Here is a 27,830-nt window from a genome sequence, read left to right as displayed (position 1 = left end):
TTCAGTGCTTTTATGGATTTCTCTAAAGATATGTCATCCAACACTTAGTTTTCAGTGGTAGGACTGGTCCAAATAATCTAGCCCACCATTACTGGTAAAAAGAAGTCCAGATTAATTTATGTTTTAAGTAATTAAAACAATTTTGAGTAAATAGATGTACCATCTTCCTGGCCTTCTAGAAGGCTTAATATAAAAATGTCGATCCTGATCAAATTTCAAAATTTAATAAAATTCCAGTCAGACTATTATGAACAAAATGATTCTGAAGTTCATATGAAGAATAAGTGTGCAAGATTTACCCCCTAAAGAAGAGAGGGAAGGGAGTTATGTTACTAGACCTTAAAATTTACTGAAAGGCTCCTGTGATCAAAACAGTAAGATATTGTACTGAAATATTTGAGGATGAAAAGTTGTGATGTCTCCGTAATGTCTGCACTTATCAGATGGTTAAGCAAAGAAAATTATATAGAGAAAACAACTGTGGCAAAATGTTAACAGTTGATCAATCTAGATGAAAGGTAAGAGTGTTCATTGTACTATTACAGCTTTTCTGTAGGTTTACAATTCTTCAAAATAAAAAGTTGAAAAAATGGTATACAATATGCAATTACAGAACAAAGAATCCAGAAAGACAGTATAAGTAGAATTTATGATGAACATGGAATAAAATTTCATTAAATAATGATGGGTGATATATTCATATGGAAAAATATAACTCCACATCATACTCAGAGAATTACACGAATTAAAGCCTTAAATGTAAAAGAAATGAAACTATAAAAACATTGAGAGAAGATATAAGAAATAATAACCTTAAGGTAGGAAAAGACTTCCTAATTCCTAAGCAAGATAAGCACATCCCAGAAGCTGTAAAGGAAAACAATGAGATTGCATTTTTAGCCCAGCTGATTGCAAAAATAAAATATATTGGGTATATCCAGGACTATTGAGGATACAGAGAAATGGGAGCACTCAATGTATCGTAGAAATGTACGTTATCACAACATTTTTGACAGTCTGTCTTGAAGTTAGAAATGCACATGGCCTTTGACCTAGTTATTCCCACTTACGAGAGTATATCCTACAAAAAACACAAATAGAAAAGGATAGATGTATAAGGGTGATCAAAGCAGTATTGTTAGTAATGCAAAAACTGGGAACGTAAGTGCGCATCTGAGGGGAGTGGCTGAATAATTGGTGCTGCGTCCATTAAAAAGTGAAGTATACCTGTACATGTTGACTAGTAAAGAAATTTCATGTAATATATTTAGCATGATTCTATTAAAATATATAAATCCTTTATGTTTGTTTTTGTATGCAAAGAAAAATGAAAGAATACATACTAAGCTAGTAACATTGATTATTTCTGGGTAGGATTGGAGATGGAGAGGAAAAAGTTACATGTACTTTACACCTGTTTTGTACATCTAAGTTGTATTTTCTTTTTTTTTAAAGTAGTGTGTACTTTTACATACATTTCTTTAACTTTAATGCTTCCTTTTCCAACAAAATATCCTATGTACAAAGACCTGCTATCCAAAATTTTTCAAATGATTACTGAAAACACTGTGAGGTGATACATTACTGTTTTATTTTGTCATTTTCATTTAGAGAAATCTAATTACTTTTATTCTAACGACTGCTAATATATTAAACCACTTGTTCTGAGTATTATGATGATATTTTAAAAATCCTTTGCATGAGATTGAGGCTGAAAAATTATAATCTTTAAATTATATTTTCTGATAATTTTAGGATTTTAAAGTATAATAAACATGGTTTGAAGCAAATAGTGAACATTAAAAAATTGAGGGTAAATTATTGCCTTTTTCAGTTCATTTTCTGCCACTTTTAAAGTGGGTCAGCTTGAATCCTGAGCAAAGATAAGATAGCAACAGAATGGTATGGTTTAATTCCCAGATTGTTTTTTTTGTGCCCTCAAACATCACTCAAGCTAATTAGATGCTTTTGTTGTATTTCCAGCGTTTCCTCTTAAGTTTTTGTTTTTAGTCTGGAGAAAAGCTTTTTCCCCAGCCAAAGGAGACTAACATATATGGATTTGAACTCATTGATTCTTGGAGTCTTTAAGCTGCTTGTTTCTGGCTGCCTCCAAATGGGATGGTAATACACCCCAGCTGTACACCTTTTACTATATACTTTTTAGTTTATTTTCCTAGTGGTTACCCTGGGGAATACAGCTAACATCTTAGTTTGTGACAATCAAGTTTGAACTAATACCTTGAACTAATTCAAGGGTATACGGAAACTTAGTTCCTCTGTAGCTCTTTCCTTCCTCGTGTTATTATCACAAAATACATCTTTATACGTTGTGTGCCCATTAACGTAGACTTAATATTATTATTTTATGCATTTGTCTTTTAAATCGTATAGAGAAAAAGAGGAGTTAAAAGCCAAAAATACATTATTACTGACTTTTGTATTTACTTGTGTAGTTACCTTTACCTGTGTTCTTTATTTCTTTGGATGGATTCAGGTTAACGTCTAGTGTTCTTTTGTTTCAGCCTGAAGGACTCACTTCAGCCTGAAGACTTTCACATGTCTACTGGTGATGAACTCTCACTTTTTCTTTATCTGGGGATGCCTTAATTTTTCCTTCGTTTTTGAAAGATGATTTTGCTGGATATAGAATTCTTGGTTCAAAGTTGTTTTCTTTCAACGCTTTGAATATGTTGCCCTGCTTCTGGCCTCTGTGGTTTCTGATGTGACATCTGCTGTTAATCTTATTGACGATTCCTTATATGTGACAAGTCATTTCTCATAGTTTTAAAGCTATTCTTAGTATTTGTCCTTGAATAATTTGATTAAAGTGTGTTTATACATGGATCTCTTTGAGTTTATCCTACTTGAAGTTTGTTGAGCTTCTTGGATGTGTAGACTAACAAAGATTTCACCAAGTTTGAGGAATTTGGAACCATTGCTTCTTCAGATATTTTTTGTGACCCCTTCTCCTCTTCTGGGATTCCCATTATACATATGTTGGTACATTTGCTGGTGTCCCACTGGTCTCTGAGGTTCTGTTCATTTTTCTTGATTATTTTCTCTTTCTGCTCCTCAGAGTGAATAATCTCAATTGTTTTACCTTCAAGTTTGCTGATTCTTTATTCTCCCTGCTCAAATCTGCTGTAAGTTCTCTAGTAAATTTTTCATTTCAGTTTTTGTACTTTCCAACTCCAGAATTTGTTTGATTTCTTTTTATAATTTCTCTCTATTGATAATCTCTATTTGATGAGACATCATTCTTATGATTGCCTTTAGTTCTTTGTACATGGTTTCCTTTAGCTCTTTGAATGTATTTTAAATGCTCAATTTAAAGTCTTTCTGTAGTAAGTCCAATGTCTGGGTTTCCTCAGGACAGTTTCTATTAATTTCTTTTTTTCCTGTGTATAGCCTATACCTTATTCTTTGCATGCCTTGTAATTTTAGTCAAAAACTGGACATGTTGAAGATTATACTGTGGCAACTCTGGAAATCAGATTCTCCTCTCTCCCAGGGTTCTGCTTGTTGTAGTTGTTTGTTCATTAACTTTTCTAAACTAATTTTGTAAAATTTTGTATTTGTGTGTGTGTGCTATTGAAGTCTCTATTCCATTAGCATAGTGGTCAGCTAATTTTTAAAAGAGATTTTCTTCAATACTTGTAAGCAAAAAACAAAACTCTCCCAGTCTTTGCAGATGGGCTCTTGTGTATTTTGAGGCACACCTTCAATACTCAGGCAGTTTACAACTCCATCTTAGCCTTCATTTTATGTGCAGAGCCTGAAGGTCAGCCAGAGGTGTGAGTGTAAGGCCTTCTCAGGTCTTCCCTGATCTGGGAAGGCCATGCCCATGGCCTTCCAGGTTCCCCAGAATATGCAGGAGCTTTTCAAAGCCCTTACTCCCAAAGCATCTCCTTCACCAGCCTTTCCTCCCAGGTTTTTTTTGCTTTGGCTTGTTTGCCCCAGCTGTTATTTCTTGCCCTAAGCCACATTGGCTGCTGCATTTGCGTTTAACTGTTTTCAACAGATGCCAATCAGATACTTTAAAAAAGTAAATTTTTTGGTATTTGAACTGTATAGTCAGCTTTCAAAAATAGCAAAACAAAGGATGCACTTTGGTCCAAGAAGGGTCAAGAACAGGTCATAGAAGAAAATTAAAAATCTTATACATTACCTTATAACACCTTGCATCAATAATTGTAGGTCTGTGAGCGTTCTGAAAGTACGTGATCCTTACTCCTCTGGCTTTCACTTGGTTGGCTGTAGCTAGAATTCTGGTCAGCAGTTGTTCCTTCCCTCAGCTATTAAGGTATAAGATTAATGCCCAGGCTCCAGTTCATTTTTATTGGTTTTAATTACGATTTGTTTGTGAAATATTGCTTGACAAAGTAATTTCATATACTGTCCTTCATAGACTCTTTCACTGGGATCTATATCAAAGCCACACGTTGTTTGATGAGGTGATAATGGGCAAAAAGCTGACCTAGGGCCTTGTCAAATGCAGGGATTGGGCCCTTTTTGCTAAGCACTGTTTAGATTTTGTTACTGGTTGGCATCAAACAAGGAGGAAGGGAATCCCTTGAGATTCCCAGACTATAAAAGTTGCTGAGGCAGATTTTTCATTGTTTATACAAGCTTATGCTCGTAAAATGTGTGGGAAACACTTTTTTCTTAAAAAAGGAAAAAAAAGTTTGCGTTTGTATATAGATATACTTTTGTCACCTGAAGCATATTTAAAAACAAGTTAGAAGTATTTCTAGATGGACATGTCTCACACATACAGTTACTACTAAGCGATTCAATTCCATTTGAATATTGAATATCCTATACTCTGTGCTAAACATTTTTTTTTTGCTGTTTTTAACTAAAGATAAGTTACTTGTTAATATTGTAGTCTTCTATAAGGTAGGATTTAATGGGTACAAGTTGGGGTGGGCTACATGTTGGGAAAATAATAATAAAAAGCTGTTAAAAATTGGTATCTTTGAACATAGTTTAATGATCAGTTCATTCACTGAGTAAATGAAATTCCTCCCAGTTGCAAAACAGAATTGACCCATGCTATTCATAATATTTGAGGCTAATCTAAAATGTAATTCATTTAAAGATAAGCATATAAATGTTTGGTCGCCTGTCATAAAAGAATGAGTAATTTTCTTTAGAGGAATTGATCGTTAGTGAAAACTTGTTATCAAAATAAAGGGTTTTATTTCATCCAAGATTAATGATAAATAAAAGTATCCAAGATATCCATTGCCTGTTTTCTGTCTTGTCTGCTTTCACAGTGCCTCAATTTCTAACCCAAATTATGTTTTCGTTCTACCTACACCCTGGCACATATATCTCAGGCTGTCTCTGCCTCTTTTTCATATACATACAACGATAATTAGGGCAGAAGTTCTCAGTAACTTTTAGTTGAAACTAACAACTAAAAATGTCACCACTGTGATGCTATTGTCATTAGTATTCAGTATTTGAGAAAATACATATGTGTGTTGGAATAGGACCCCCTACCACAACTTAGAGAGTAAATTTGTATTATATGAACAGCTCTGAATTTTTATTATGCTTATGTCTTCTTAAGGATAAGTCCATCAAAGGAATTTAAAGGTCCAGGCAACACAGAGCAAATTTTCCCCTGAACCTTAACCCAAGGAAAAAAACTCTCTCTAATAGGAGGTTTTAGTTTTAGTGTTTTATTTGATTATGATAACTTTGGAGTAACAAGGCCTGAAGAGGTTTTTTTTTTTTTTTTTAAACTCTGTCCTCAGGTATGCCGTTTCCTTCCTTTGGCACAAATCACACTACTGTTTGAATTTGTGTACAAGTGACTCTTTTATGTAAACCCATTTTTAGCAATTTTAGACTTAATAAATTGGTAGAATATTGTAGAATCTGAAACTATGCTTTTAGCCTGCAGTATGTCAATTAGGTTAGATCATGTTATCATTTATTGAGCAGAGTGTAAGAAACCAGACCTACTGTATTAGATACTACGTTTATTCACATAAAAAGAGATTAGATGCCTGAAACTCATTGTACAGTGGGGAAATCCAGGCATGGAGGAACTTGACACAGACCTAGAGATAAAGCAAATAGAGAATGGACTATAAAGTCGAGAGATTCAGAGCTATAACCTGGGACTGAGGAACTAAGAGATTATTAGAAGTTTGTTAGTTTTCACTTTTGGTCTCTGGGCTTTTTAATATCAGTTTTAAAAAGTAGAATTTGCTTTTCATTGTCACTTGGTGACTTAATTCTTCCAGATCATGCTTGTTTTATAAAGCAAGAGATAACCAATATGAAAAATTTGGCTGGTTTAGGGATTCCATTTAAGGAACTGGTTACCTTCATCAACTATCATCAGAAAACTTTAGATGAATCTAGGCTGTTCTCAGCTGTTTCTTAAACATTAAAATTATTTGGGGAAAAAAATGAAGCTTTCCAATTGTTCAGTTTATCATGTGCATTAATATATTGTGTGCATCTAACACCTAACCATGATGCCTGGTAATAATAGATGCTCACTACGACTGAAAGGATTATTAACTGACTAAATTAACTGTGTTGTTTTTCTTTTAAGGTTAAAAACGACAACTAACGTCAACCATGAAAGATCCAAGTCGCAGCAGTACTAGCCCAAGCATCATCAATGAAGATGTGATAATTAACGGTCATTCTCATGAAGATGACAATCCATTTGCAGAGTACATGTGGATGGAAAATGAAGAGGAATTCAACAGACAAGTTAGTTTTGTGTAGAAACATGCTCTTTTTCGTAGCCCATGACAGTCATCAAATAATATAATTGTACTTGTCCCTGAAGCCAGCCAGCCCTCGTGGTCTAGTGGTTAAGATTCGGTGCCCTTACCACCATGGCCCGGGTTTGTTTCCCCATCAGGGAACCATACCACTTGTCTGCTGGTTGTCGTACTGTGGCAGCTGTGTGTTGCTGTGATGCTGAAAGCTATGCCACCTGTATTTCAAATACCAGCAGGGTCAACCATGGTGGACAGGTTTCAGCGGAGCATCCATGCTAAGACAGACTAGGAAGAAGGACCTGGTCACCCACTTCCAAATACATTGGCCATGAATAGCAGCGGAATATTGTCTAATACAGCGCCAGAAGGTGAGAGGATGGCGCAAAAAAAAAAAAAAAGATCAGGCAGGGTTCAGCTCTGCTGTACACAGGGTTGCCAGGAATTGGAATCACCTTGACTCAAGGGCACTAACAACAAAAAACTTGTCCCTGAAATGTTTTTTATCTGGTGCCTTACATATGAAATATATGGACTTATGTGCCACCACTCCTGTTTTATTTGGATGGTGATTACTATCAGGTTTAACTGCTGATTAAAACAACTCAGGGAGCTTTTTTCAAGGTCCCACCCCACCCCAGAGATTTCTGATTCAGGAGGACTAGGGTGGAGCCTGGGAAACTTGTTTTTTAAAAGCTTCCAGATGGTTTCAGTGAGCAGTTCATTTTGCAAACCACTGCCTTACACCAATCAGTTCTGTTTCAGTGAAAGTGAAGAGAATTCAGGAATCACGAGCAGACAGGCACAGGTACTAGGGTGCAGAATTGTGCTGTTCTCATTTGATCTAAAAGTTCTCAATATGATCAGCCTGAAAATCTGACACCACTGTTCTCTTTAGAGAACTCTCATACATTGATAAATGTTATCTTTTATTTCCATATTTCTGGCACCTATTCCCATCTTTCATCTAGTTCCTTCCCGATCGTCACTTTGGTATCAGTAGTCAGCTTGATTTTGCCATATCCAACGATGGATGTTCAAGAGAATCAATTGGGGATTTAAAAAAAGGTTTTTTTACCCATGCCCTGACCCTACCCTCTAAAGGTTTTTCGTTGGTCATTGTTAGTTGAGTTTAGGGTTTGTGTAAAGTATCACAGGTAATTCTGATGTGCATTCCTCAATGAGAGCACTCCTTTATTTGTTACTTCTTCCCTGACACCCTCAATGGAAAAAAATATTCTGCTAAGACAAGTTAAAGATGTAGCAAAACCCTAAACAGGTCTTATGGTAAACATTTTTATTTCCTTAGTGCAGAAGCAGAGGAGGAAGTACGACATTGTGTTTTTAAATGGTTTGGTTCAAGGTATTTTAAGCTGTTCCTAGTGATGTCTTACCAAGTGTGCTATAAATTATCCTTTATTATAAATCCAGATAGAAGAGGAGTTATGGGAAGAAGAATTTATTGAACGCTGTTTCCAAGAAATGCTGGAAGAGGAAGAAGAACATGAATGGTTTATTCCAGCTCGAGATCTCCCACAAACTATGGACCAAATCCAAGACCAATTTAATGACCTTGTTATCAGTGATGGCTCTTCTCTGGAAGATCTTGTGGTAAAAAGTTATTTTTCATCTTTTTAAAACCTAGCTCATCTTTCCCATAAGTGGAAAAGCCAGCAACCATCTGTTTAAGAAGAGTTCCACATCTCTTCCCCTTCAGAAATTATACTGCTTCTTACTATGGAAGCAGAGGCCTCCCAGTCTCACTTGTGACATGGAGTGACTTCCGGCAACACTCTGGAGCTAGTCTGAGACCACCAACAGACTTCTTGCCACTGCTTTTGGTTTTGATAACTATGTTGCCCTAGGATACTTAAATATCTTAAGGCATTAATCCGAAAGGAGTACACAGTGTGTCCACGTGACTGACCTATACAAAAGTATCTTGATAGGTTTTGCTCTTTAATTTTGTCTTAAACTTTTTGTGAAATTTGCAAATTTTTGTCTGAAAGGTAAAATTTTGGAGATTTTTTTCCTGACCTAGGAATTTTCATTGAGTTACCCTAACTTCACTGAGAACTGTGATTTAATAAGGACTTTTACAAGCTCTTGGCAGAAAAGGAACACAAACCTATTTGCATTTTTAGTCCTTCTCAGTGTCTCATTGCTAGTGTCTCATTTGTAGTAAAAAGTTTTTTCGGAACTTGTGGTAACTATATGTTAGTACTAGAGTAGAACCTGAGGAGTCCTTCACTAAAATTAAGATAAAGTCAGAATGTTAACCTTTCTGTCCATACTGACAGTCTCTAGTTGCTTCTACAAGATAGTTCTCTGCAATTTACCCACTACACTCTGAAGTATTTCTTGCAGTTGTCTTCTGTTCATTGTGTAGTGATTTCCTAACCTGGCTATACATCATAATTACTTTGAAGCATTAAAAACAAAAATAAGTTCTTCACCTATATCCGAGACCTGCAGAATCAATCGCCTAGGCATGTTAACTTTTAAAAAACACTCTAGAGGATTTATTATTCAGCCGGTGTGCGCTGTCAGGCATTTGGAAACCATTCTTTTAAAGGGCTGCATAGAGAACGCTGAATTTTACATTGTGGTATAGCCTTTGTTGCTGTAAATGACAGTAACCCAGTTGAGCAGATGTGTAATCTGAATAGTCTGTTGGGATATGCTTGCTTATGGCTACATTAATCACTCCACAAATGATCCTGGTTTCCCTGATGAGTAAAGCCCTTTGCAGGGCATAATGTGTAACTTTAATCTGGACCCCGAGGGCCGGCCAGGTGGGGCAGTGGTTAAGTTCGCACATTCCACTTCGGCGGCCCGGTGTTCTCCGGTTTGGATCCTGGGTGCGGACATGGCACCACTTGTCAAGCCATTCTGTGGTAGGCATCCCACAGGTAAAGTAGAGGAAGATGGGCATGGATGTTAGCTCAGGGCCAGTCTTCCGCAGCAAAAAGGGGATTGGTGGCAGATGTTAGCTCAGGGCTAGTCTTCCTCAAAAATAAGAATCTGGACCCAGTATAATTCCATTGTATAGAAACTGGTTTGTTCAACTCAGTCTGTTTGAGATTACTTGAATTCCTTCTCTTTCTTTTGTAGCTGCCAAAAGATTGCACATTCAAGAACAGTGCATTTTTATTTAAACCTGACACTTTTAAAGTTTAGATATATTTCCCTTGAGAGAGGGGAGAATATGTCCTGTCCAAGGAAATGATTGTGTATAAATTATGAAGCTAAAATTAAATTATTGCTCCAACATGTTTAATATGCTTTGGTCTTGAAGTATGTGACATAGAATGGTCAGATTCAATCTGAAAGCCTGCCAGCATGCCTACATTTCAGGCCCTGGAGTCTGTCCTGGTTTCTTTTCATTTTTACAAAGTTGCATTCCAGGATGTGGTAGAGGAAAATTTCTAGCTATTCACTATTGCTGACACGTCTGCTTAGGAAAGTAAAGATTTAGAGACAGAGAATAATGGTGGCACAAGTCTTTGAGGGTCTTAGAGATTTTGGCCCATTCTTCCCTTTTTTTGAAAAACTGATGCGAAAACGTAGTCCCAGAGAGAGTGACTTATCCAGGCTTACATAGGAAGTTAGGGGCTGGGTTTCCGACTTAGGTCTTCTGACTCCCCATGTAGTTTTCTTTTCCTGTTATATACCATGCTTCCTGTAGGAATTAGAATACAGAAACTGTCGAAGGACAACTCCATATTTTCAATGAGTATCATAAAGTAAAATTAATTCGTAAATAGTTCCCCAGTCACTTTAATCATTTCCACACTTGTTTAAAATTTTTGCATAGTATGAAACTGTTTAAAGAAAGTCAAATATCATAATTCAATGAACAGAATCCTCTGTTCTGTGATACTCCTTTAGTTTATGTGAAGTTAGTGGATTTCTAGTTACACTTAAGCAAATTTAATTTCAATTTCTACTTTCTCTTAAGAAAGTTGACAAAATTTGACACATATATATAGCTTACATCTGGTTCCTCCTCTCCCTGCCATATATTTTTTGGGTTAAGTTTAACCTTACAATCTGAGTTCCTGTGTTTGTCTTATATTTTTTGGAAGATGTTTTTGCATGTGGATCTGAGTTGAATGCTTCTGAGTATCTGAAGCCATCTGTTAATGAACTTGCTTTTTTATGTGCTTATTTTCCAGGTCAAGAGCAATCTGAACCCAAATGCAAAGGAGTTTGTTCCTGGGGTGAAGTACTAAAATATTTGAGTAGACGGGGCCCTCTTTTGGTGGATGTAGCACAATTTCCACACTGTGAAGGCAGTATTAGAAGACTTAATTGTAAAAGCTCTCTCTTGTCACTGTGTTACACTTATGCATTGCCAAAGTTTTGTTAGTCTTGCATGCTTAATAAAAGTGCTGAGACTGTTATTAAGTAAAAAGCTGTCAAACATTTACTGAAAATAGAATTGGCCCCATGACTTGATGTGAAGACAGCGAGGAAAGAAGCACCAGTCAAGTTGTGATAAAGCACCACATTAAATGACCTCTAAATCTTAGTGAATTGTCTTTTTTAGACTAAACTGGTCCCTTATGGTTAACTAACACTTGTTAATGTCTAAACTTTTTTTAAATGAGTAAATTAAGTTTTAGTTGCTAAGCGGACTTCTCAGTTAAGACTTAAATTTGCATTTGTCCCATCAAAAAGAATCTCCTTTTTCTGAAGAAGGCTTGTTAGTTAATTTGAAATAATTTATTACAGACAAGTATGTCTTTGGTTACTGAGGTTACAAGGTAGTGATCAGATGAGAACTAGTTCTGGCTTTTATGGTATGTTATCATGTAAGAAATCTGAATTCTCCTAATGTTACATCTGAGGAAGTATGTGATTTGTGAATTGCATCTTCTTCGAAGGAGTCACTATTGTAGCTATGCCTGAGTGAAGTCTAACATTTGACCAACCCATAATCCAGTTGAACAAAGAAATTGTGACATATGATTTGAGTGGTGCTTTTCCTTGCTTTGTTAACCATCACTACAATAGTCTACAGCACAACTTTTCTTTTAACAAAGCTAGAACAGTTTTGGCTTCTTAAACTTCATATTTGGGTAGGTTAAGCTGCCATACGTGTTCAGTGTGAATAGTGTTTAAGTTGAAAATATTGTAAAAAAATTATATTTTTTCAAAAATATTTAAAAAAATAAATAATAGTAGAACTGAGCTGATGGTTGTGTTTATTGGTGCTGGATTACAGACTCTCCAGTGGGGATACTCACTTTAGTATGGGCTCAGTACCTTACTACAACCCTACTGGCAAGATATGCTGAGAGGGCAGGCTTTATTAGATTCCATGGTGTCAAGTATGTTATGCAAGTATCTGTCCAAAATACACTAGTAAAATAAACCCCAAAGCCCCTTCCATAACCCACCTTGAGTGCCTCTGGCTGCATTGTCAGGGCAGTTGTGGATATCCATGTTAAGAAACTTTTTCTCTGACCAATATAATGATAACCTTACTCTAGTATAACCTCCATTGGCTTCTGCCATTAACAAGCCATTGCTGGTCTTAATTGGGCTGGTTTGCTGTTTTGATTCACCTTGACCTCTTTTCCCTCTCACAAACTTATTTATAATGTGTTTGTGACTAGTCTTTATTTGGTATAGGCTGTCAGCCAACTAGCCAGTTCCTGGTTCCACATACAGTTCTGCCTCATGGCCCTCACTTAGTTGTTGATAATGTCTTCTGTACTTTTCTTGGGCTTGTTAGTCTCAAGAAGATTAAGAAAGCCATGTAGTCAGTTCTGGCTCACATTGTCCCTAGGTCCTTTGATGTAAGCACCTGTGTCCCAGTGTTTTTTAAAAGCCACCTTAACAAACTAATAAACAGGTAGATTTATTAAGAAACTCTGAGGCTGAGATGACCCTGCTTGGCTCTCTTTCTTTTTGGAGCTGTGATACAACCAGTTCCCTCTGTTCTCTAACAACTCAGTACCACAAGTGGCACAGCAGACTGCCACATATCTGAAGCTCACAGATCCTTTCCCTCTGAGCTCACACAGGGGCAAATGAATGAGTTCATTTCCACATACTGTCAAATTATCAGTGCAGTATAATCGGAGATTATAAACTTGAATTAGGCATTGTAACCTAATGATTAAGAGCAAGACTAGCCAGACTTCTGGATGTGGATCCAGTCATCGTGGGCAAGTCACTTAACCTTTCTGTGCCTTAGTTTCCACCTCTTTAAAATGGTAATATTAACAGTATCCATCTCAGGATTGTGTAATTAGTTCATATACATCAAGCACTTAAGACAGTCCCTGGCACATAGGAAGTTCTAAGTGACTGTTGTTATTACTGTTAAGGAGTCATCTAGGCTGAGTTCTCATTTTGTTGGAAATTGTCTGTCTGAGGGAACATGCACCCACATTAAAACTACGTTGGTGTTTAACTAGAGAGCCAGGCATCTGCCTTACAAGTAGAGATGGAAAGGTGCAGAGCATCAGCTACTCTTTTTGAAGCCCTTGGGATGGATAGATGACCCTATCAGGACCTATATGGCATAGTTTTAGGGTAACTGAAGTCATTCTATTTTCATGGGAATTTTATTTTATTACCACTATTGAAACAAGGCAGCTTATATCAGGAGATTTTTCCTGTTCTTGTGTCAATATTTGTCAACCTTTTCCATGTCATAAAGTGATATTTGTTTAGTATACTTGAGTGCAAGGATGGGGCTGCCTGTGGCTGGAGTTTATGGCTCATGAGCTCCAGCTGACCCAGTTTCTGCTCAGATACCCAGAAGGCTGAAGCGATCAATATTTCAGCACACTTGGAACCTCTTAATGGCCCGCACCAGTTGGGAAGTTCCACTCTCACTAAAATGGCTAAGGAATTCCACCTGAAATCCATATATTGACTTTTCACCCAGTCTACCTTCCCTTTAGGACAGTCAAATAGGTCACAAAAGTGGAAACTGAGTAGTTTAGTTTTTCTTTGGTAAAAGCATAAAGATGATGGGGCTGGCTCGGTGGCGCAGCAGTTAAGTTCGCACATTCCGCTTCGGCTGCCCAGGGTTCGCTGATTCGGATCCCGGGTGCGGACATAGCACCTCTTGGCAAGCCATGCTGTGGCAGGCGTCCCACATATAAAATAGAGGAAGATGGGCACGGATGTTAGCTCAGGGCCAGTCTTCCTCAGCAAAAAGAGGAGGATTGGCAGCAGATGTTAGCTCAGGGCTAATCTTCCTCAAAACAAAAAGCATAAAGATGTGATTTTTCAACCCCCCCGCAAAAGTCATAGACTAAACACACATCCTACCTTTCCTAGGAGTAATTTTTCAGACCTTGGTGCACACAGACCCAGTTTCTGTATTTTCTGGAGTGTCTTCTGGAACTGGAAGCTGGCCTTTTGACCTTGAAGAAAATCCTTTGAAGACTGGGCAGATAGGAATGTATTTCAGAAAGGCAATCCTTTTTACCATGCTCATTCCAAAGGGGAAGTCATAGCTCTTGAGGCTGGTAGATGTTTCACTGTTCGCATGGGCCCCAGCTTTCCACTGTATCAGACCTCGTTCCTCTGGGCTCCCTGGAAAAGGGTGGTAGGGTCACTTACCAGGGCTGGCAACCCTCTACTACCTCCCCATAAGCTAGCCCTGAGGCAAACCTCTGGAATCAAGTGTCTTGATTCTGAAATACCTTCTGGTCCTAAAAAGCTGTTGAATCCATGATTTCTCAGCTCGTAAACTGGCCTGAGATCTAGGGAACCTTAAAGGATACTGGTTATAATTAGCATTTATTGCATATCTACAGTGTGCCAGGCTCTGTGCTAAGTGCTTTAATTTCATTTTCTCCTTCAAAACACCTGTGAGAGGTCTATAGGCACTATTCTATAAAATTTTATGATGAAACAGAAATTTTGAGTAATTAACCTACATCTTGAGTGTGGAGCTAATGTGTGCTGGGCCCATGGGGACCAAATAGTGCCCAGACTTTGCTGTGGGGGCAGAGAAGTATATTTAGAAACACTATATTAATATTCAATATTATGATTCCAAGTTTGGAAAATAAACTCATTTTTATAATACCTGAGAAATTCAAACTAAGAAAATCTTTGGTGGTGGTAGTGATAGACACGAGATTTTTTTTTACAACTAGGGAAATTCTCCCTTAGGAGGTTGGGGAGGGGGACATGAAATCTCTGAGGTTTTCACAAGAGGGTTGGGGTTGACGAAGACTGACATACCGTAAATCTAGTAGAAAGAGTGAGATTTCCACGTGTTGGCAGCCCAGGCTGACAACCCCATGAGTAATGCAAACAAAATGTATCCCAAAATCTCAAGAGTAGAGGGCCCTGAGAGAGGGCTGGGGTCCTCAGGGAAGACTACCTGGAGGAGGCACTATCTGAGCTGGGCGGGCTGCACAAAGAGCACAGGTGAGCAGAGGAGGGGGAAGAGCTGTAGGTGTGGCACAGGACTGTGGTGTCTGATCACCCTGCCCCCCTCACACAACAGCCGGCCCAGAGCTCCCTCGCCTACCCTCCACATCCCTACCTGCAGACCCTCTCTGGTGCTTCTCCAAGTCCCTTCCATTCTCCTAGGCCCCATCTAGTCTCATCCAGGAAGCCCCCTAGGTGACTCCAGCCCGGGCTAATTGACCTTATTGCTCTAAATTGCTTTAAACCCTGTTTTACTTCCTATCTCCTGCTAGGAGCTCCTCAAAACAAACTGTAACTTAGACTCTTTTTTGCACATCCCCTTCAGTGTCTAACCCAAGGCCAAGCTGGTAAGCCCCACCAGAAATTGCTGAACTAAATTGCCTGCCCCTCTAAAGTTGGGCTGTGGATGGACAGAGAGAAAGAGGCAGTGCAAAGTGGCTCATCAGCAAAGTGTGCCTATCACAGAGAAGCGAGCTATGTGATTCCATGGTTAAGGACAGGGTTCTGAACCAGCCAGACCTACATTTGAACCCAGGTTGTATGACCTTAAGCAAGTGATTTAACCACTCTGAGCTTCAGGTTCGCCCTTGGTACACATTGAAGGACCATTGAATATTACGTAGCGTAACACGTACAATGATCCCTGGCAGCGTTGGTTACTAATGAGCCGTTGTTTTGGTTGAAGGATGGGGATGTGAGGAACTCAGGCAGTCTGAGGCTGTTGTTAACATCTGGGTAGCTTAATCCAGCTACCAGAATCACAAGCTCTTCAGTGTACAGCTGCCCACCTAGATGCCCTCCTTCTCCCTGGATTCCCTAGGCATTGAGGCTGCCACTTCCCTGTCTCAGGTCCACAGGATGGGCTGCTCCAGCCCCCAGCCCAGCTTCCTCTAAATGGGGAGGGGTGGGTACCATGATCAGGTACCACCCATCCATCCAAGGGGTAGCTGATACCAAGAGCTCCCTCATCTGATGCTGTCTAAAATTCTTAAAAGTGCCAGGGATCCCTAGCCCTTCCCTGCCCAAACTCCATCCCACCAGCTGTGCACAGCCAGCTTCTGACTGCTGTGCTCAGAATAGACACTTGTATCCTTGGAGAGAGGGAAGCAAGTGCGGCCTGCTGCTATGTTCAGGCTGGTAAGTGGTGGGGGATGGAGGACCATCATCCTGCTACTCCCATCCCTCATATCCCTGGATTAATGCAGTCTTTAACCCCTTGTCTCCACGGAGATTTCCCTGATCTTCCAGTTGCCCTAAAACCCTCCAGCAGAGGCAGTGTGGTACAGTTGTTGGGACACAGGCCATGGACTGACTGCATCAGATGGACTTTGTTAAAATCCCAGATTTTCAACGTGTCACTTAACCTCTCCAATTCTGTTTCCTCAGATAAAATGGTGTTGATGGTCTCTGCCCCACAGGATAGTTTTTGAGGATGAAATGAGACACTTAGCTCCATGCCTCACCCACAGATGTTTGGTAAATGTTAACTATGTTTGTTACTAGTTAGAGAAACCAGTGACATTTAGATTTTATATATTTACTGGGCACATAAACATGGGCCAGGAGGGTTCTCAGGGACCCCACAAAATATCCTCCATGATCCCTGCAAAAAGCCCTGATACTATTCTAGTAGCCATCATGACAGGTTGCTGGCATATTTGGAGTGGCTGTTGCCAACATACTGATGCTACATTTGTGTCTGTCCTACTCTAAGAAAGCAAAGGCACCCCTCAACCTGGTGGCTGTCAAGAAATGGAGAGGAAACAACTCACAAGGCCCTGAAATAACTCTCCTAGCCCCACCCTCTTCAAGACCTATGAGGCATGTCTGTGCCTCAGTCTAGCCAGTGGTCTCTCCCTCCAGCCAGTAGGCACTCCACCAGCCCAGCTGTTCCTGCGTCTCCCTGCAGGACCTGCATTGCATTGGACCTGGCCACAGCCCCAGCTAAGAGGACATCTGTTGGAGTGCATATGAATCCAGCCTAGTTCTGTGTTCCCCTCCCAGGGCTGACCCATACCTGGCACTGTGTTGTCCAGTATGAAAGCGAGGCACCCACCCACAAACATCTCCGTGGTCAGCAGCACAGTCAGAATCTGGTCCACTTCAGAAATGCCTGTGGAATAGGCCAAGGGCCAATGGGTATCATGGCTCCATGGAGAGAACAGAGCTCAGGAACTTTCCCCACTTGTGCAGCCTGCTGACTTCCTTGAGCAGGTGTGGAGATGGGACAGTACAAAACTCTGACTTTCAAGCCTCTCTGCACATCCTCTTCCATCCTTGGATTCAAATCCCAGTTTTGCCTTTTGCTACTTCTTGTCTTGGGACAAATCATTTAACCTCTCTGAGCCTCACTTTCCTCATCTGTAACATGGAGATAATATCTGTCTCGTGGAGCTGTTGCGAAAATTAAATGAGCACCTGTCCATAGAAAGTGTCTTAGTAAAGGACAGCTGTTAATTAGCCTCTCAGTTGCTAATTAACATCCAGAGGTTGTGCAGGGTTTGTGGCTCTAGCTGTGTGGAGCCTTTGAGAGAAAGGGTTGTGCTCAGAGTCGGGCCTGTCACACCTCCCGCACCCCTAGGGAGTGGAGGCACCTGTGTTGATGGCGCCGGGGTTGGAAGTCAGGTAATTGGGCAGCGTGAGCCCGAAGAACATGGAAAATCCGAGCACGAAGAGGTTGCGGGAGGAGTTCATGTCCACGAACTGCAGGTTGGACAGCCCCACAGCCGTAATCATGCCTGAGGGCGCAGAGAGGTCAGCCCTGGGAGGGGAACACAGAGAGGCTCCACCACTCCGCCACCGCGCTGCGTCCCCGGACACGCGCGCAGCACTCACCGAAAAGGGTGCAGAACATCCCCCCCAGGATGGGGTCCGGGAGCGAGGCGAACAGAGCTGTGAACTTGCCAATGGTGCCCAGGACCAGCATGATACCCGCACCGTACTGCACCACGCGCCGGCTGCCTACCTGCCAGCGAGCCAGGGGGCGGGGCTAGACCCAGGGGGCGAGGCTGGGGCGGGGTTAGTCCCGGGGGCGGGGCCTGTTATAGGAGGGAGGCACAAATGGGCCAGGGCTTGACGCAGGGCGGGGCCTCTCAAAGACAGGGTGGGGCTAGACCAAAGCTGAGACCCCGCTTGGGGCGGGGCCTGGGGCACACGGAATGGGGGTGGGGCTTCGTGCTGCTCTGGCTTGTGGTGGCACCTTGGTAATCCCCAGGACGCCAATGTTGGGGCTGGATGAGGTGGACCCATTGCCAGTGCCCAACAGCCCTGCGATAATGCAGCAGATGCCCTCTGTGAAGATCCCTCTGTAAGGAAAGGGAGTGGGGGGCTTAGTCCAGCCTCTGCCCTGGCTTATGTTCTCCCATCACCCCATCATCCTGACTGGGCTGCTTGCCTTCTCTGGGTCTGTGCTAGCTGCAACTACCTGTCCGTAGTAATTCCCACTCCAGGCCAGAAGTAGGTCTGGGAGCCAGGAGCCTAGGTTCGAGCGCTAGTCCAGTGCCCTGGCACTTACTCCCTTAGGCGATTCTGGGCTTCAGTTTCCTCATCTGTAAAATGGGGATAATAAGGGTACCCGTCTTACAGAGTCGTCAGCAGACTGCGTAAGAGAATGCACATCCATGGCTAGGCACATGGACCATCGTTAATGACTGTAGTTTCCTTCGGACTTCATTATCTCCTCAGCTACTCGAAACACTCTGATGAGAGCATCCCCATTTCATAAGTAAGGAGAACAAGGTCTGGAGAGTTAGTGACTTGCCCAAGTCCACACCTCTGGGACTCAACTCTGTTTCTACCTTTGCTTCCTGTGTAGCCCCTGAGGGGATCAGATATTGGGGAGGGCAGGTGGGCATACCTGTTGATAGCATGTACTGGAGGGGGTGGCGCACCAGCCAGACGGGCACAAGCATAGTAATCTCCGATGGACTCAATGATGCCTGCTAGTGTGGCACTAAACATTCCCAGGACAGCAGCTGCAGTCACTGTGGGCAGGCCCCACTGACCTGGGTCATGAGGAGACAGGAGTTTGGATGCAGTGCTTCTAGGTGGGTCAGGGAGTGGACTAGGCAGGACTTGGGCAGGGGGCAGAGGAAGGGATGTCAAGCTGGGGTGGGAGCTGTACAAATAAGCTAGGGGAGCTTATTTGGGATCACTCAGAGCCATGAAGCTAGAGTGAGACTTTGAGCAAAACACCACTCTGCCTGGCACACTATATATGTGCAGCTGATGCTAGTTATGTCATCAGCTGAACTGGGGTCACTAGTGGCCTCACAGGTGGTCTTAGTTGGAGGCAGAGGGCCAAGGTGGGGTCACTCACAGGGGTAGGGGATGCGGATCCAGGGCGCAATAGACATGATGTCCCCTCGGGCGTCCGTTCGTGCCTGGAAGCCATAGGCTGTGGAGTCTGCGGGCAGCACATCTGTCAGGGTCATGATGTAGCAGAGCAGCCACACAGTCATGATGGCCAGCACAATCTGAAATGGGGTGGGGTGAGGGGTGCACTGAGCTGCCTTGGAGAGCTCAGTCCAGGCTAACCAGCCCCTACCTCCACCCTAGCCCCAGCCCTAGCAGTTGCCCCAGCCCTAGCTCAGACTCTACCCCAACACCTGCTCCAGCCCCGGGCTGGGACCTCATCTCTGCTCTGCCTCTAGCTCCCCCTCTGTCCCAGCCCTTGCCCCCCACTTTAGCCCTGGACACAGGTCCAGGCCCTGCCCTAGTCCCAGACCCAGCTGCCTGTCAGCTCCTTACGGGAAACATCTTGAAGATCTGGATGCGGAAGACAGTGAGTCCCTTTCCCCAGCAGTAGACAGGCAGCAGGAAGGTGAGGTTGCGCAGGTACTGGGAGAAGAGGATGATCAGGAGAATGGAGCTGGGGGCAGAGGCACAAGGAAGAGATGGCTGGCAGGCCGGGCTAGGGGCAGGAGCCAGGACTAAGGGGGCGAGACATCAAGTGGTTGAGGAGGCTGGGACTGGGCTAGGATCAATCCTGGTGCCTGCTCACCAAGCTGAGATACCCCAGTGGGAGCCTGCTCGGTCTCCAGCATCTTGGAAGACGGAAAGGCCAATGAGGGAGACAGTGGGGGTCACTGTGAGAGGCCCAATGTAACTGAGCAGGGCCCCAGGAAGCCCCATCAGCCCGATCACCACCTCCACAATGCTGGACACTATGATTGCACCCTGGACCTGGAAGCACAAAGATCAGCTATAAGTCACTATGTAGAGGCCATGACCTCCACATAAAAAAAAAAAAGCTTCAGACCACCTCCTCGCATCCCCCAACTCATCAGTAGCTCTCTCTCCCATCTAGCCCCCTCCTCAGGTCTAAGTCTCTTCTGCCCCACATGCAAACGCACCTCTCGCATCCGTGGGTGCCAGATATGAGAGGTGTTCAGGGGCAGACTCCAGTTACCGTAGATCTCCTCTAGGGGCAGAGAGAGAGGGACACACACATGCACACATGGACAGGGAACAGAGAAGAGAGGGAGAGAATGCACACCGGTGTCTGGACTCAGGACAATCACCCAGACCTCCAAGCTCCTGGGCCTCCCCTTTCCAGCAGACCCCAGAAGTGTGCCCACCTTCCGGCGGGCATTTCCATCTCTCCAGGGCCAGGATGGCTTTGGCTGGGACCAGAAATGCAAAGGCGCTGGCCTGGAACAGCGGCAGCCTGGAAAGAGAGGCACAGAGGAATGGGGGCGGGGGCCGGGGAGGGGCAGAGACACAGAGACAGGGAGACCCAGAGTGAGGGGCACAGAGGGAGGGATAGAGAGAATCACACACAGGGACAGAGCCACAGAGGGACAGAGCAGGGGCAGAGCAGAGGGAAGTCACTAAGGCCCCAGGCAGGACTCTAACATTTTCGGGGCCCAAGGAAGAAAACAAATGGAGCCCTTGGCCCACAACCTGCCCCCTTTTCCTGCTCAACACCAGCTCCTACACTGTGAGGGGCCACATGCACAAAAGTGGACAGCTCAGTTCTTGTATCGAGGCTCCACTCACAACCTTCCTCCATCCTCCCACCACACTAACAGCCATCTTTTGGCCACCCAGGTCCAGGGCTGTGCAGACAGGAGCAGGATGCTCCCAGGAGGATGGGCCATTGAAGAGCCCCACACAGGCCCTGGAAGCAAGGAAGCAGGTGGTCCTGATTACCCAGCTTGGGGCTTGATGGGAGAGCCCAGCTAGGACACATTCCCTTGAACCCACAGACTCTTTGTCCTTGAGGATTGCCAAGGGCCCAGGGTAGGACCCCAGCTGCCTGGCTCTAAGGCTGGCCTGGGATTGGAGGCAGATTCACAGCTTTTTTGTCCCATAAGAGTCCTCTGAGAGAGACCACCTGCTCCTGTTGTGTGGATTACTGTGTGTGTTGGGGGGTGGGGGTGGGGGCAGCGTGGGGCAGCTCACCGGATGCCCAGTGTGGTCTGGATGAGGGTGGTGATGCCCACACAGGTGAAGATGGTGCCGATGAGCTGGCTGACCACATGCTGGTCACGGCCCACACACATTGCCTCAGCCAAGAGGAAGGGCACAGCGATGGTGCCACTGAAGCAAGTCAGGTAATGCTAGGGGCACGGGGGAGAGTGCATGAGGCAGGGTGCAAGGAGCTCACAGGGAAATAGGGGCACCCTAACAGTTCTCATGTCTGTCTCAGTGGGCCTGAACCCATGCCTCCCTTGGCAATGTGCCCACCCAGGACTGACCCTCCCACAAGGGATTCCCAGAGAGCTACTGCTCACCTCTCTGGGGGTTACTAATCTGACCCCAAGTTATTCCTATGCTTCTGTGGAGTGGGCCCTCTTCCCTGTCACTGACACTCAGCCTGCCTGGCAGGTGACACATGCTCCCAGGGTTAATCCTCTCTCAGGCACCATCGAGCCTTTTCCCCACCCCTGCTTGGTGACAGTCATTGTTGCTGACCTTAGTTTTCTCTTTCTGTTACCCAAGATAACCTTGTTGTCCAGAGAGGGGGCCGGGATCCTGGGGAACATGCAGAGTTGGGGTGGGAGACCCTGCAGGGAAACCCACCTGGAAGCCCAGCAGGATGCACAGGTACCAGGGCGGCACGTCCTCAATCTTGTACAACATGTCAAACTTGGACTCTGTGGGCAGGAACAGTGGAGGGTCCCCGATAGAGGTCCCGGCTGAGCCTGGGGACTCATGCTGGAGGCAGCAGAGAGAAGTAACTCAGGGTGGGGACTGGCAAAGTCCGTTCTGCCCTATAATCAATCAGGTTGCCTGAGTGGCCTGTAAGAATGAGGTCCAAGCCTGGACCAAGCCCCACCCTCCCTCATGGTTCACCCACCCACCAATCCTTGGCCTGGCTATACCCGATTCCCACCTCACATTGCCTTGTATAGGGCTGAGTCCACTGTGCTGGCTCCTGGAGCCCTCGAAACCCAGGGATTCTAGCCAAGAGAATGGGCCCCTAAATCAGGAGGTCTGAGGGGCACCAGGAGAGGGGATCAAGAGGCTTCGAGACAATGGACAGGCCCTCTTGAGCCTACTCTGGTCCCACCTCTACCCCTAGGAGGGCCTTGGGGTATCACTGAGGGGAGGATAGGTTGGGCCCCTGCTGGCCCTCAACCTGGAGTCATACAGTCACAAAGCTGAAGGCTTCTTCACCCCTACTACCATCCCCACCCCAACCCCCAATTGCCACAGTCAGCCAGGGACAGTCACTCTTGATCAAGTTCATCAGAACCTTTGTCTCTGCCCTCCCAGGGAGAAGGCTGGCGGAGGCCCTCCAGCTCCCACCCTGCCCTGCACCCACCAACTCCCACTCATCCCCCAGCACCTGTGTCCGGCCCTCGGGGTCCTCTTGGGCTCTCATCTTTGGGGCACAAGTATGTGCAGTTCCTGAAGAGAAGAAGGGATGGCTTTATGAAGGCCACGGAGGACTTTACTCCACATATCAGACATTGTTCAAAGTAAATCTGTAACCAGATCCCCAGCTCTGATTACGAAAGGAGGATCCGGGCGGAGGTCATTATTAACTCTGGCCATAGTGGTAAAGGCTGCCCAAGCCTCCACACAGTTATCTCCTGAGTCCCTTCCCTGCCGCCACCTGAGCCTGGGCACGAGACCTGTTCTTGTTTTCCAAGAGGGCCAAGTGGACAGTGAGGAGTGGACAGTCTTGGCAGTTTACCAAACCCTGGGTGAGGTGAGAGGAAAGGAAGCGGAAATGGGCACTTAGTCCATCACACTCTGCATGAAGCCCTTTCCCGCTTATTAATAACGAGTTAATCATTATCATCATCATAACCACTCTCGTTATTGAGGAATGACTACGAATGACTACGTGCCAAGCAACATCTATGTCTTGTCGTGTTTAACCCCAGACTTTGGGTGGTATTTACAGCTGAGGAAACAGATTTAGGAGATATGATCTGACCAAGGCTACATAGGTAGCAAGATGTTAGAAGACCATTCCTAAAATTTAGGTTGGCCTGAGCTCCTACTGTAAATCACACATTAAATGTGTTAAGGGACTGCCCTCCCCTCCACCACTGCTCACCCCTCAAGGTCCCTGAGGCACACAACAGATGGACCTCTAGAGAAGGAGCTGCTGAGGCTGGTCTGGCCTTGCTTGGCCCCTATGTCCCCTCCCCGCCAGGACCAGCTACATAATTTGTGGGACCTGGTGCAAAATGGAAATGCGGGGCCCCTATTCCAAAAGCGTTAAAAACTGTTAAGACAGCAACAGCAGAGCATTAAACAGAATGTGGGGCCTTTCTAAGCACTGGGCCCTGTGTGACTGCATGTCACACAGCCCCTGAAGCCAGCCCTGGGCCCAGCCTGTCTCCTTCTGGGAGGCCTGGTCCAGCCAGGCCATGGGGCCTGGAGCTGGCTGAGGGGACTTGGGAAGGGCCCCAGGCACTGAGGCTACTCAACTCGTGGAGGCTGGGCTTAAGGTCCCTGGTTCTGCTTCCTGCTTGCTGCCCCAGCCCCGGCTCCCATAGGGCCCACTTACTTCTGGGTTGCTGTACCCATGGCCAGGCCCTGTCCTCAGGGCCCAAGGGCAACACCGCTCTCCAGCTGGGCAGCAGCTTCATGCCACAGCCCTGAATCTGTCGGCCTGTCCAGCCTTCCACCTGTTCCTCTGTCCGCCTGTCCTCCCCTCTCCCTTCTTGGCTCCAGCTCCTGGATTCCCAAAGTCGTCTGACCAGTTTGAAGCCTCTAAGCTGTTCCTTAGCACTTTCCTCCCCACCTTTTCCTCCCCACCACTCTCCAGGGGGCTATGGAGACAGGGCCCCACCTCTTCCAGCAGCACAGTCCAGTAGACACTCAATTCAACCCAAACCACATACACCCCCATAGAGAGACAAGGCTGGGAAGTTGCCCATGGTCTCAGATATAGTTGCACAAATGGACCCACAACACCCGGGTTCTGATTGAGAGTCTCTCCAAATCACTCCACATAAACCTAGGGCCACACAGGGCCACATCACAGGTTCCAGCTCCACGCTGGACACTACTGATGGCTCCGCCAGTTCCTGGGCCCTGGCTCTCCTCCTGGTGCCTAGGGGTTCTCTCCTGGGCAGAATGCCAGGGAGGAGGGGCCTCGGGCAGATCAGGAACAAATGACAGACGATGGAATGTAGGGGGCTGGGCTGCAGTGCCGCTCAGAGAAGCTGCAGTGGTCAGGGCCTGCCTGGGGTACCCCCGTTCCTATAGCAACGACTTTCCCCCAACCCAAAATCTGAATCTCCTCCTAGCCCTGCCGCTGCTCAGCCTGAGACTTGGCCTGAGCCTCTGTGCTGTCTAAGCCTGGGTTTCTGTGTCTGTCAACTGGGGATTAGAGCATCTGTTCTGTCCACCTCCCACGGCTTCAGCAGATCAGAGACACACTCACAAAGGAAACTGCGAGTTGTAGCGCCATGTGACCCTAGGCTCCCAGGCCCAGGTGGGACCCAGGTGGGGCCCTTTTTTCTGTTGCTATGGAAAGGGCCCTAGGTCAGAATAATTTCTGGGGAGAGCAGGACTTAGAGCCAAGATGCTGAATCCAGCCCGTTCTGGGAACCCTGCCCTGTCCTGTCCTAGGCAGGCATCTAGGCTCCAACCATGCCAGCTGAGGACAGAGGCAGAGTTTAGGAAGTGAGCAGCCGCTGGGCATAGGCCCAGTGAGACGAGTCTTCTGGGAGGGACACAGCATGGAGCGGTTGCAGTAGGTGTGTCCACAGGGTGGTCTGCCTGTGGAGTTTTTCTTGGTTTTTCTTTTCTCTCCTGATGGATCTGGGGTTTCACTGTTCATATAACTGGTTCTCTATGCCTTTGACAGCACACTCAAATTCCAACCATGACAGATCTCACTTACCCCTGGGAAAGTGTGGGGACATGTATTTGCCCTCTCTAGGAGCGACATCAGCAGAAACACCAATGTCTGTCCTCCCAGCTGCCCAAGCACCTTTTGCAGAGAGAACGAATCCAGGTCACTGGGTTTTATTTGAGTCCAGAGGGGAAGGCCTTGGCCCCCGCCCAGGCCCCAGTGCCCTGAAGCTGGCGGAGGGAGGGAGAGTGGTAGCCTGCAGAAAGACATGGGGTAGATCCAGAGAAAGCCCCAGCTCTCTTCAGGGGCTGAGCAGGTCGAGGAAGAAGGAGCTGGACTAGAGCTCTGTCCTTGTGCCTGGTGCCTCCTTTGAGCATGCCCCCCGGGGGCCTCCACACAGCAACACCTCCAGAGCCGCTCTGCCTTGTCGGTGGGCTTCATAGATCTGGTCTTCTCCAAACTCCCCCAGGTAGTGAAAACATGTCACGGAGAGCCTAGGGGAGTCCAGCAGCAGCCTCAGACTCTGCCCAGCCCACAGTGGGGCAGACCAAGGCTCCAAGGGCTCCATCCCACCCCGTCCTCCTGTCATTACCTGGTGGGCCAGGGGCCCCCTGTGATCATCACACTGATGCCTGGCTCTGGCCCCTTGCTTAGCCCTGGGCCCGTGAGACGTTTCACCTGGTTCACTTCTTGTACCCCGTAGCTAGAGGCAGTGGGGAAGGGGCAGATATAGCATTAGTGAGAGCCTGGCCAGTGAGGGACCCATCTCCACATGAAGCTGGGAACACTGGGCATTTGCTGAGTTCAGTGCCCAGATTCTGATCCTCCTTGATGTAAAACTGAGGACCAGAGAGCGGAAGCTCCCGGTCCAAGGTCACACAGTGACCTTGTCCCCTGGCCACCTACCCTCCCACTTGCTCCCAGCTCCAGAGCTCAGACTTTGTCCCAGAGAGTCCCCTACCTTGGTCCAGAGCCCTAGTGGAGTGTGTGTGCAGTGTGAGTGGGAGAGTGAGACCCTCCACCCACCAGCACTGCCCCTGGAGGAGGAAGATAGGGCTAGATTTTCAACTCACTCCTTCCAGGTCTGGGAGCAGCTCCGGTCCAGGACGTCTGTGTATACCAACTCGCTCAGCACCTGCTGCCCCCTGGAGTCCGGGGTGTGAAGCTTGGCCTCCGCCTTTGCCAGATGTTGCCACATCTGGAACAAGGAGGGGCTGAGAGCCAGGGCTTCAAGACTCCTCAGTAAGGGGGAGGGGAGGACAGGAGCCTGGGTCTCTGGGGGTGAATGAGGTGGCAAGGGAGGCTTTTGAGCAGGAAGCACCTGGGAGGCTGACTTCATGGCCCACCCCTAGGTGCCGAAAGCTGGGACCGGGCAAGCTGAGGCAGAATCCACTTTCCTGGGATGAGGTGGGTGGGTGGGAAATGCTGAGGTGGAAGGTTAGGCCTTGGTACTGGGGCCTCTCCCCTAGGGCACACCTGCCCATCAGCACATGCTATTTTAAACCACAAGAAGGAGAAACCCAGCCCAGTCTTTAATGACACGTGTGCTGATAGGCCTCCCTCCCCACACAGAGGTCCTCAGGCATGCTTGGAGGTTTGTGTGTGAACTCAGACACACACATAGTCACACATTCACGCACTCAACATACATGCACACAGCACACATACACCAATGCTCCCCAGTCATGATCTGGGAAGAGTCCAGACCTGAGGATATGCCTGGAAAGGGAACAGTCTGAGAGGACAAGCTGGTGACTCCCTGGGGTCTCAAGGTACTGGGGGGTGTCTCAGACTCTCTGCTCTCTGTTGGGCAGACAAATGGGTAAACTGAGGCATGGAGGTTCAGATGAGGTGAAGATGGCAATATCATGGAAGGCTGAGTCTAGTTCAATGCCTGGGGATAGGGATTTGAGGATGGAAGTCCAGTGGTGGGATCTGAGGTAGATGGAGAGGTCTGGCTTGAGGAGGGGCCTGGGCAGGGGCAGAGGAACTGCTGGGGGAGGGACTCACCTGGTAGGCCACCGCCATGCAGGCATCACAGCGCAGGTGAACAGGCATGTGAGCTGAGTACTTCTCCTCCTCATCGAGCTGTGGGGCAGTGGCTGAGAGTGGGGCCCTCTCCCCAAGGTCCCCTGGGACAGCCCAGGCCCGCAGCAGCAGCAGCAGCAGTGGCAGTAACAGCCTCATGGTCCGTGGAGCCGGCTCAGTGAGTATGGGCTGTGGTTGGGGCGCAGGTGTGCATGCGCGTGTGTGCAGTGGGGGCTGCCCCGGAAGAACTAGCCCAGACCAATGGGGAACCGACACCTCACCTCTCCCATTCTCTCCCTTCCCCCAGGGCCCTGGAGACACCATGTGCGCACCTCCTCTAGTGGACCCGGCTCCAGCCAACTCAGCTCCAT

At 45.9% G+C, this 27,830-nt stretch overlaps 3 protein-coding genes across 15 annotated transcripts in view; 1 reads left to right on the top strand and 2 right to left on the bottom strand.

Moving 5' to 3' along the window:
* Nucleotides 1–11,948, top strand: part of PAIP2 (poly(A) binding protein interacting protein 2) — a 20,304-nt gene extending 8,356 nt beyond the window's left edge. For 6 of the 8 annotated variants that reach the window (XM_070570808.1, XM_008515541.2, XM_070570812.1 and 3 more), the window contains 3 exons: nucleotides 6,578–6,741; nucleotides 8,184–8,363; nucleotides 10,931–11,948. In XM_070570808.1, the coding sequence (XP_070426909.1) occupies nucleotides 6,604–6,741; nucleotides 8,184–8,363; nucleotides 10,931–10,987 (375 nt within the window). In that variant the 5' untranslated portion in view covers nucleotides 6,578–6,603 and the 3' untranslated portion in view covers nucleotides 10,988–11,948. Of the gene's footprint in view, nucleotides 1–270; nucleotides 2,567–3,076; nucleotides 3,144–6,577; nucleotides 6,742–8,183; nucleotides 8,364–10,930 lie in introns of those variants that run through there. The other 2 variants (XM_070570811.1, XM_070570809.1) reach the window with 2 other exon arrangements.
* SLC23A1 (solute carrier family 23 member 1) lies at nucleotides 10,012–25,608 on the bottom strand. Of its 6 annotated transcripts, none has more exons than XM_070570767.1 (16): nucleotides 25,480–25,608; nucleotides 22,960–23,021; nucleotides 22,191–22,325; nucleotides 21,570–21,727; nucleotides 20,744–20,832; nucleotides 20,519–20,586; nucleotides 20,167–20,348; nucleotides 19,914–20,034; nucleotides 19,483–19,639; nucleotides 19,021–19,168; nucleotides 18,364–18,469; nucleotides 18,000–18,129; nucleotides 17,759–17,902; nucleotides 17,182–17,277; nucleotides 14,049–14,315; nucleotides 10,012–10,434 (listed from the first exon to the last, which is right to left on the bottom strand). In XM_070570767.1, the coding sequence occupies exons 1-15, from the start codon at nucleotides 25,499–25,501 to the stop codon at nucleotides 14,068–14,070; spliced, it is 1,866 nt and encodes a 621-aa protein (XP_070426868.1). In that variant the 5' UTR covers nucleotides 25,502–25,608; the 3' UTR covers nucleotides 10,012–10,434; nucleotides 14,049–14,067. The 6 variants fall into 6 exon arrangements, with proteins under 6 accessions (XP_070426868.1, XP_008513761.1, XP_070426869.1 ...); XM_008515539.2 differs by lacking the exon at nucleotides 25,480–25,608 and adding an exon at nucleotides 24,136–24,354; XM_070570766.1 differs by lacking the exons at nucleotides 10,012–10,434; nucleotides 25,480–25,608 and adding exons at nucleotides 13,320–13,855; nucleotides 24,136–24,338.
* Nucleotides 25,589–27,830, bottom strand: MZB1 (marginal zone B and B1 cell specific protein). Its single transcript, XM_008515542.2, has 4 exons — nucleotides 27,442–27,830; nucleotides 26,505–26,629; nucleotides 26,024–26,134; nucleotides 25,589–25,925 (listed from the first exon to the last, which is right to left on the bottom strand). Exons 1-4 carry the CDS (start codon nucleotides 27,781–27,783, stop codon nucleotides 25,769–25,771), a joined length of 735 nt encoding a protein of 244 aa, XP_008513764.2. The 5' UTR covers nucleotides 27,784–27,830; the 3' UTR covers nucleotides 25,589–25,768.

Source organism: Equus przewalskii, chromosome 13 (assembly GCF_037783145.1).
Source record: "Equus przewalskii isolate Varuska chromosome 13, EquPr2, whole genome shotgun sequence".
In the NCBI taxonomy this organism is placed as follows: Eukaryota; Metazoa; Chordata; class Mammalia; order Perissodactyla; family Equidae; genus Equus; species Equus przewalskii.
This window is presented reverse-complemented; position numbering and strand designations above follow the sequence as displayed.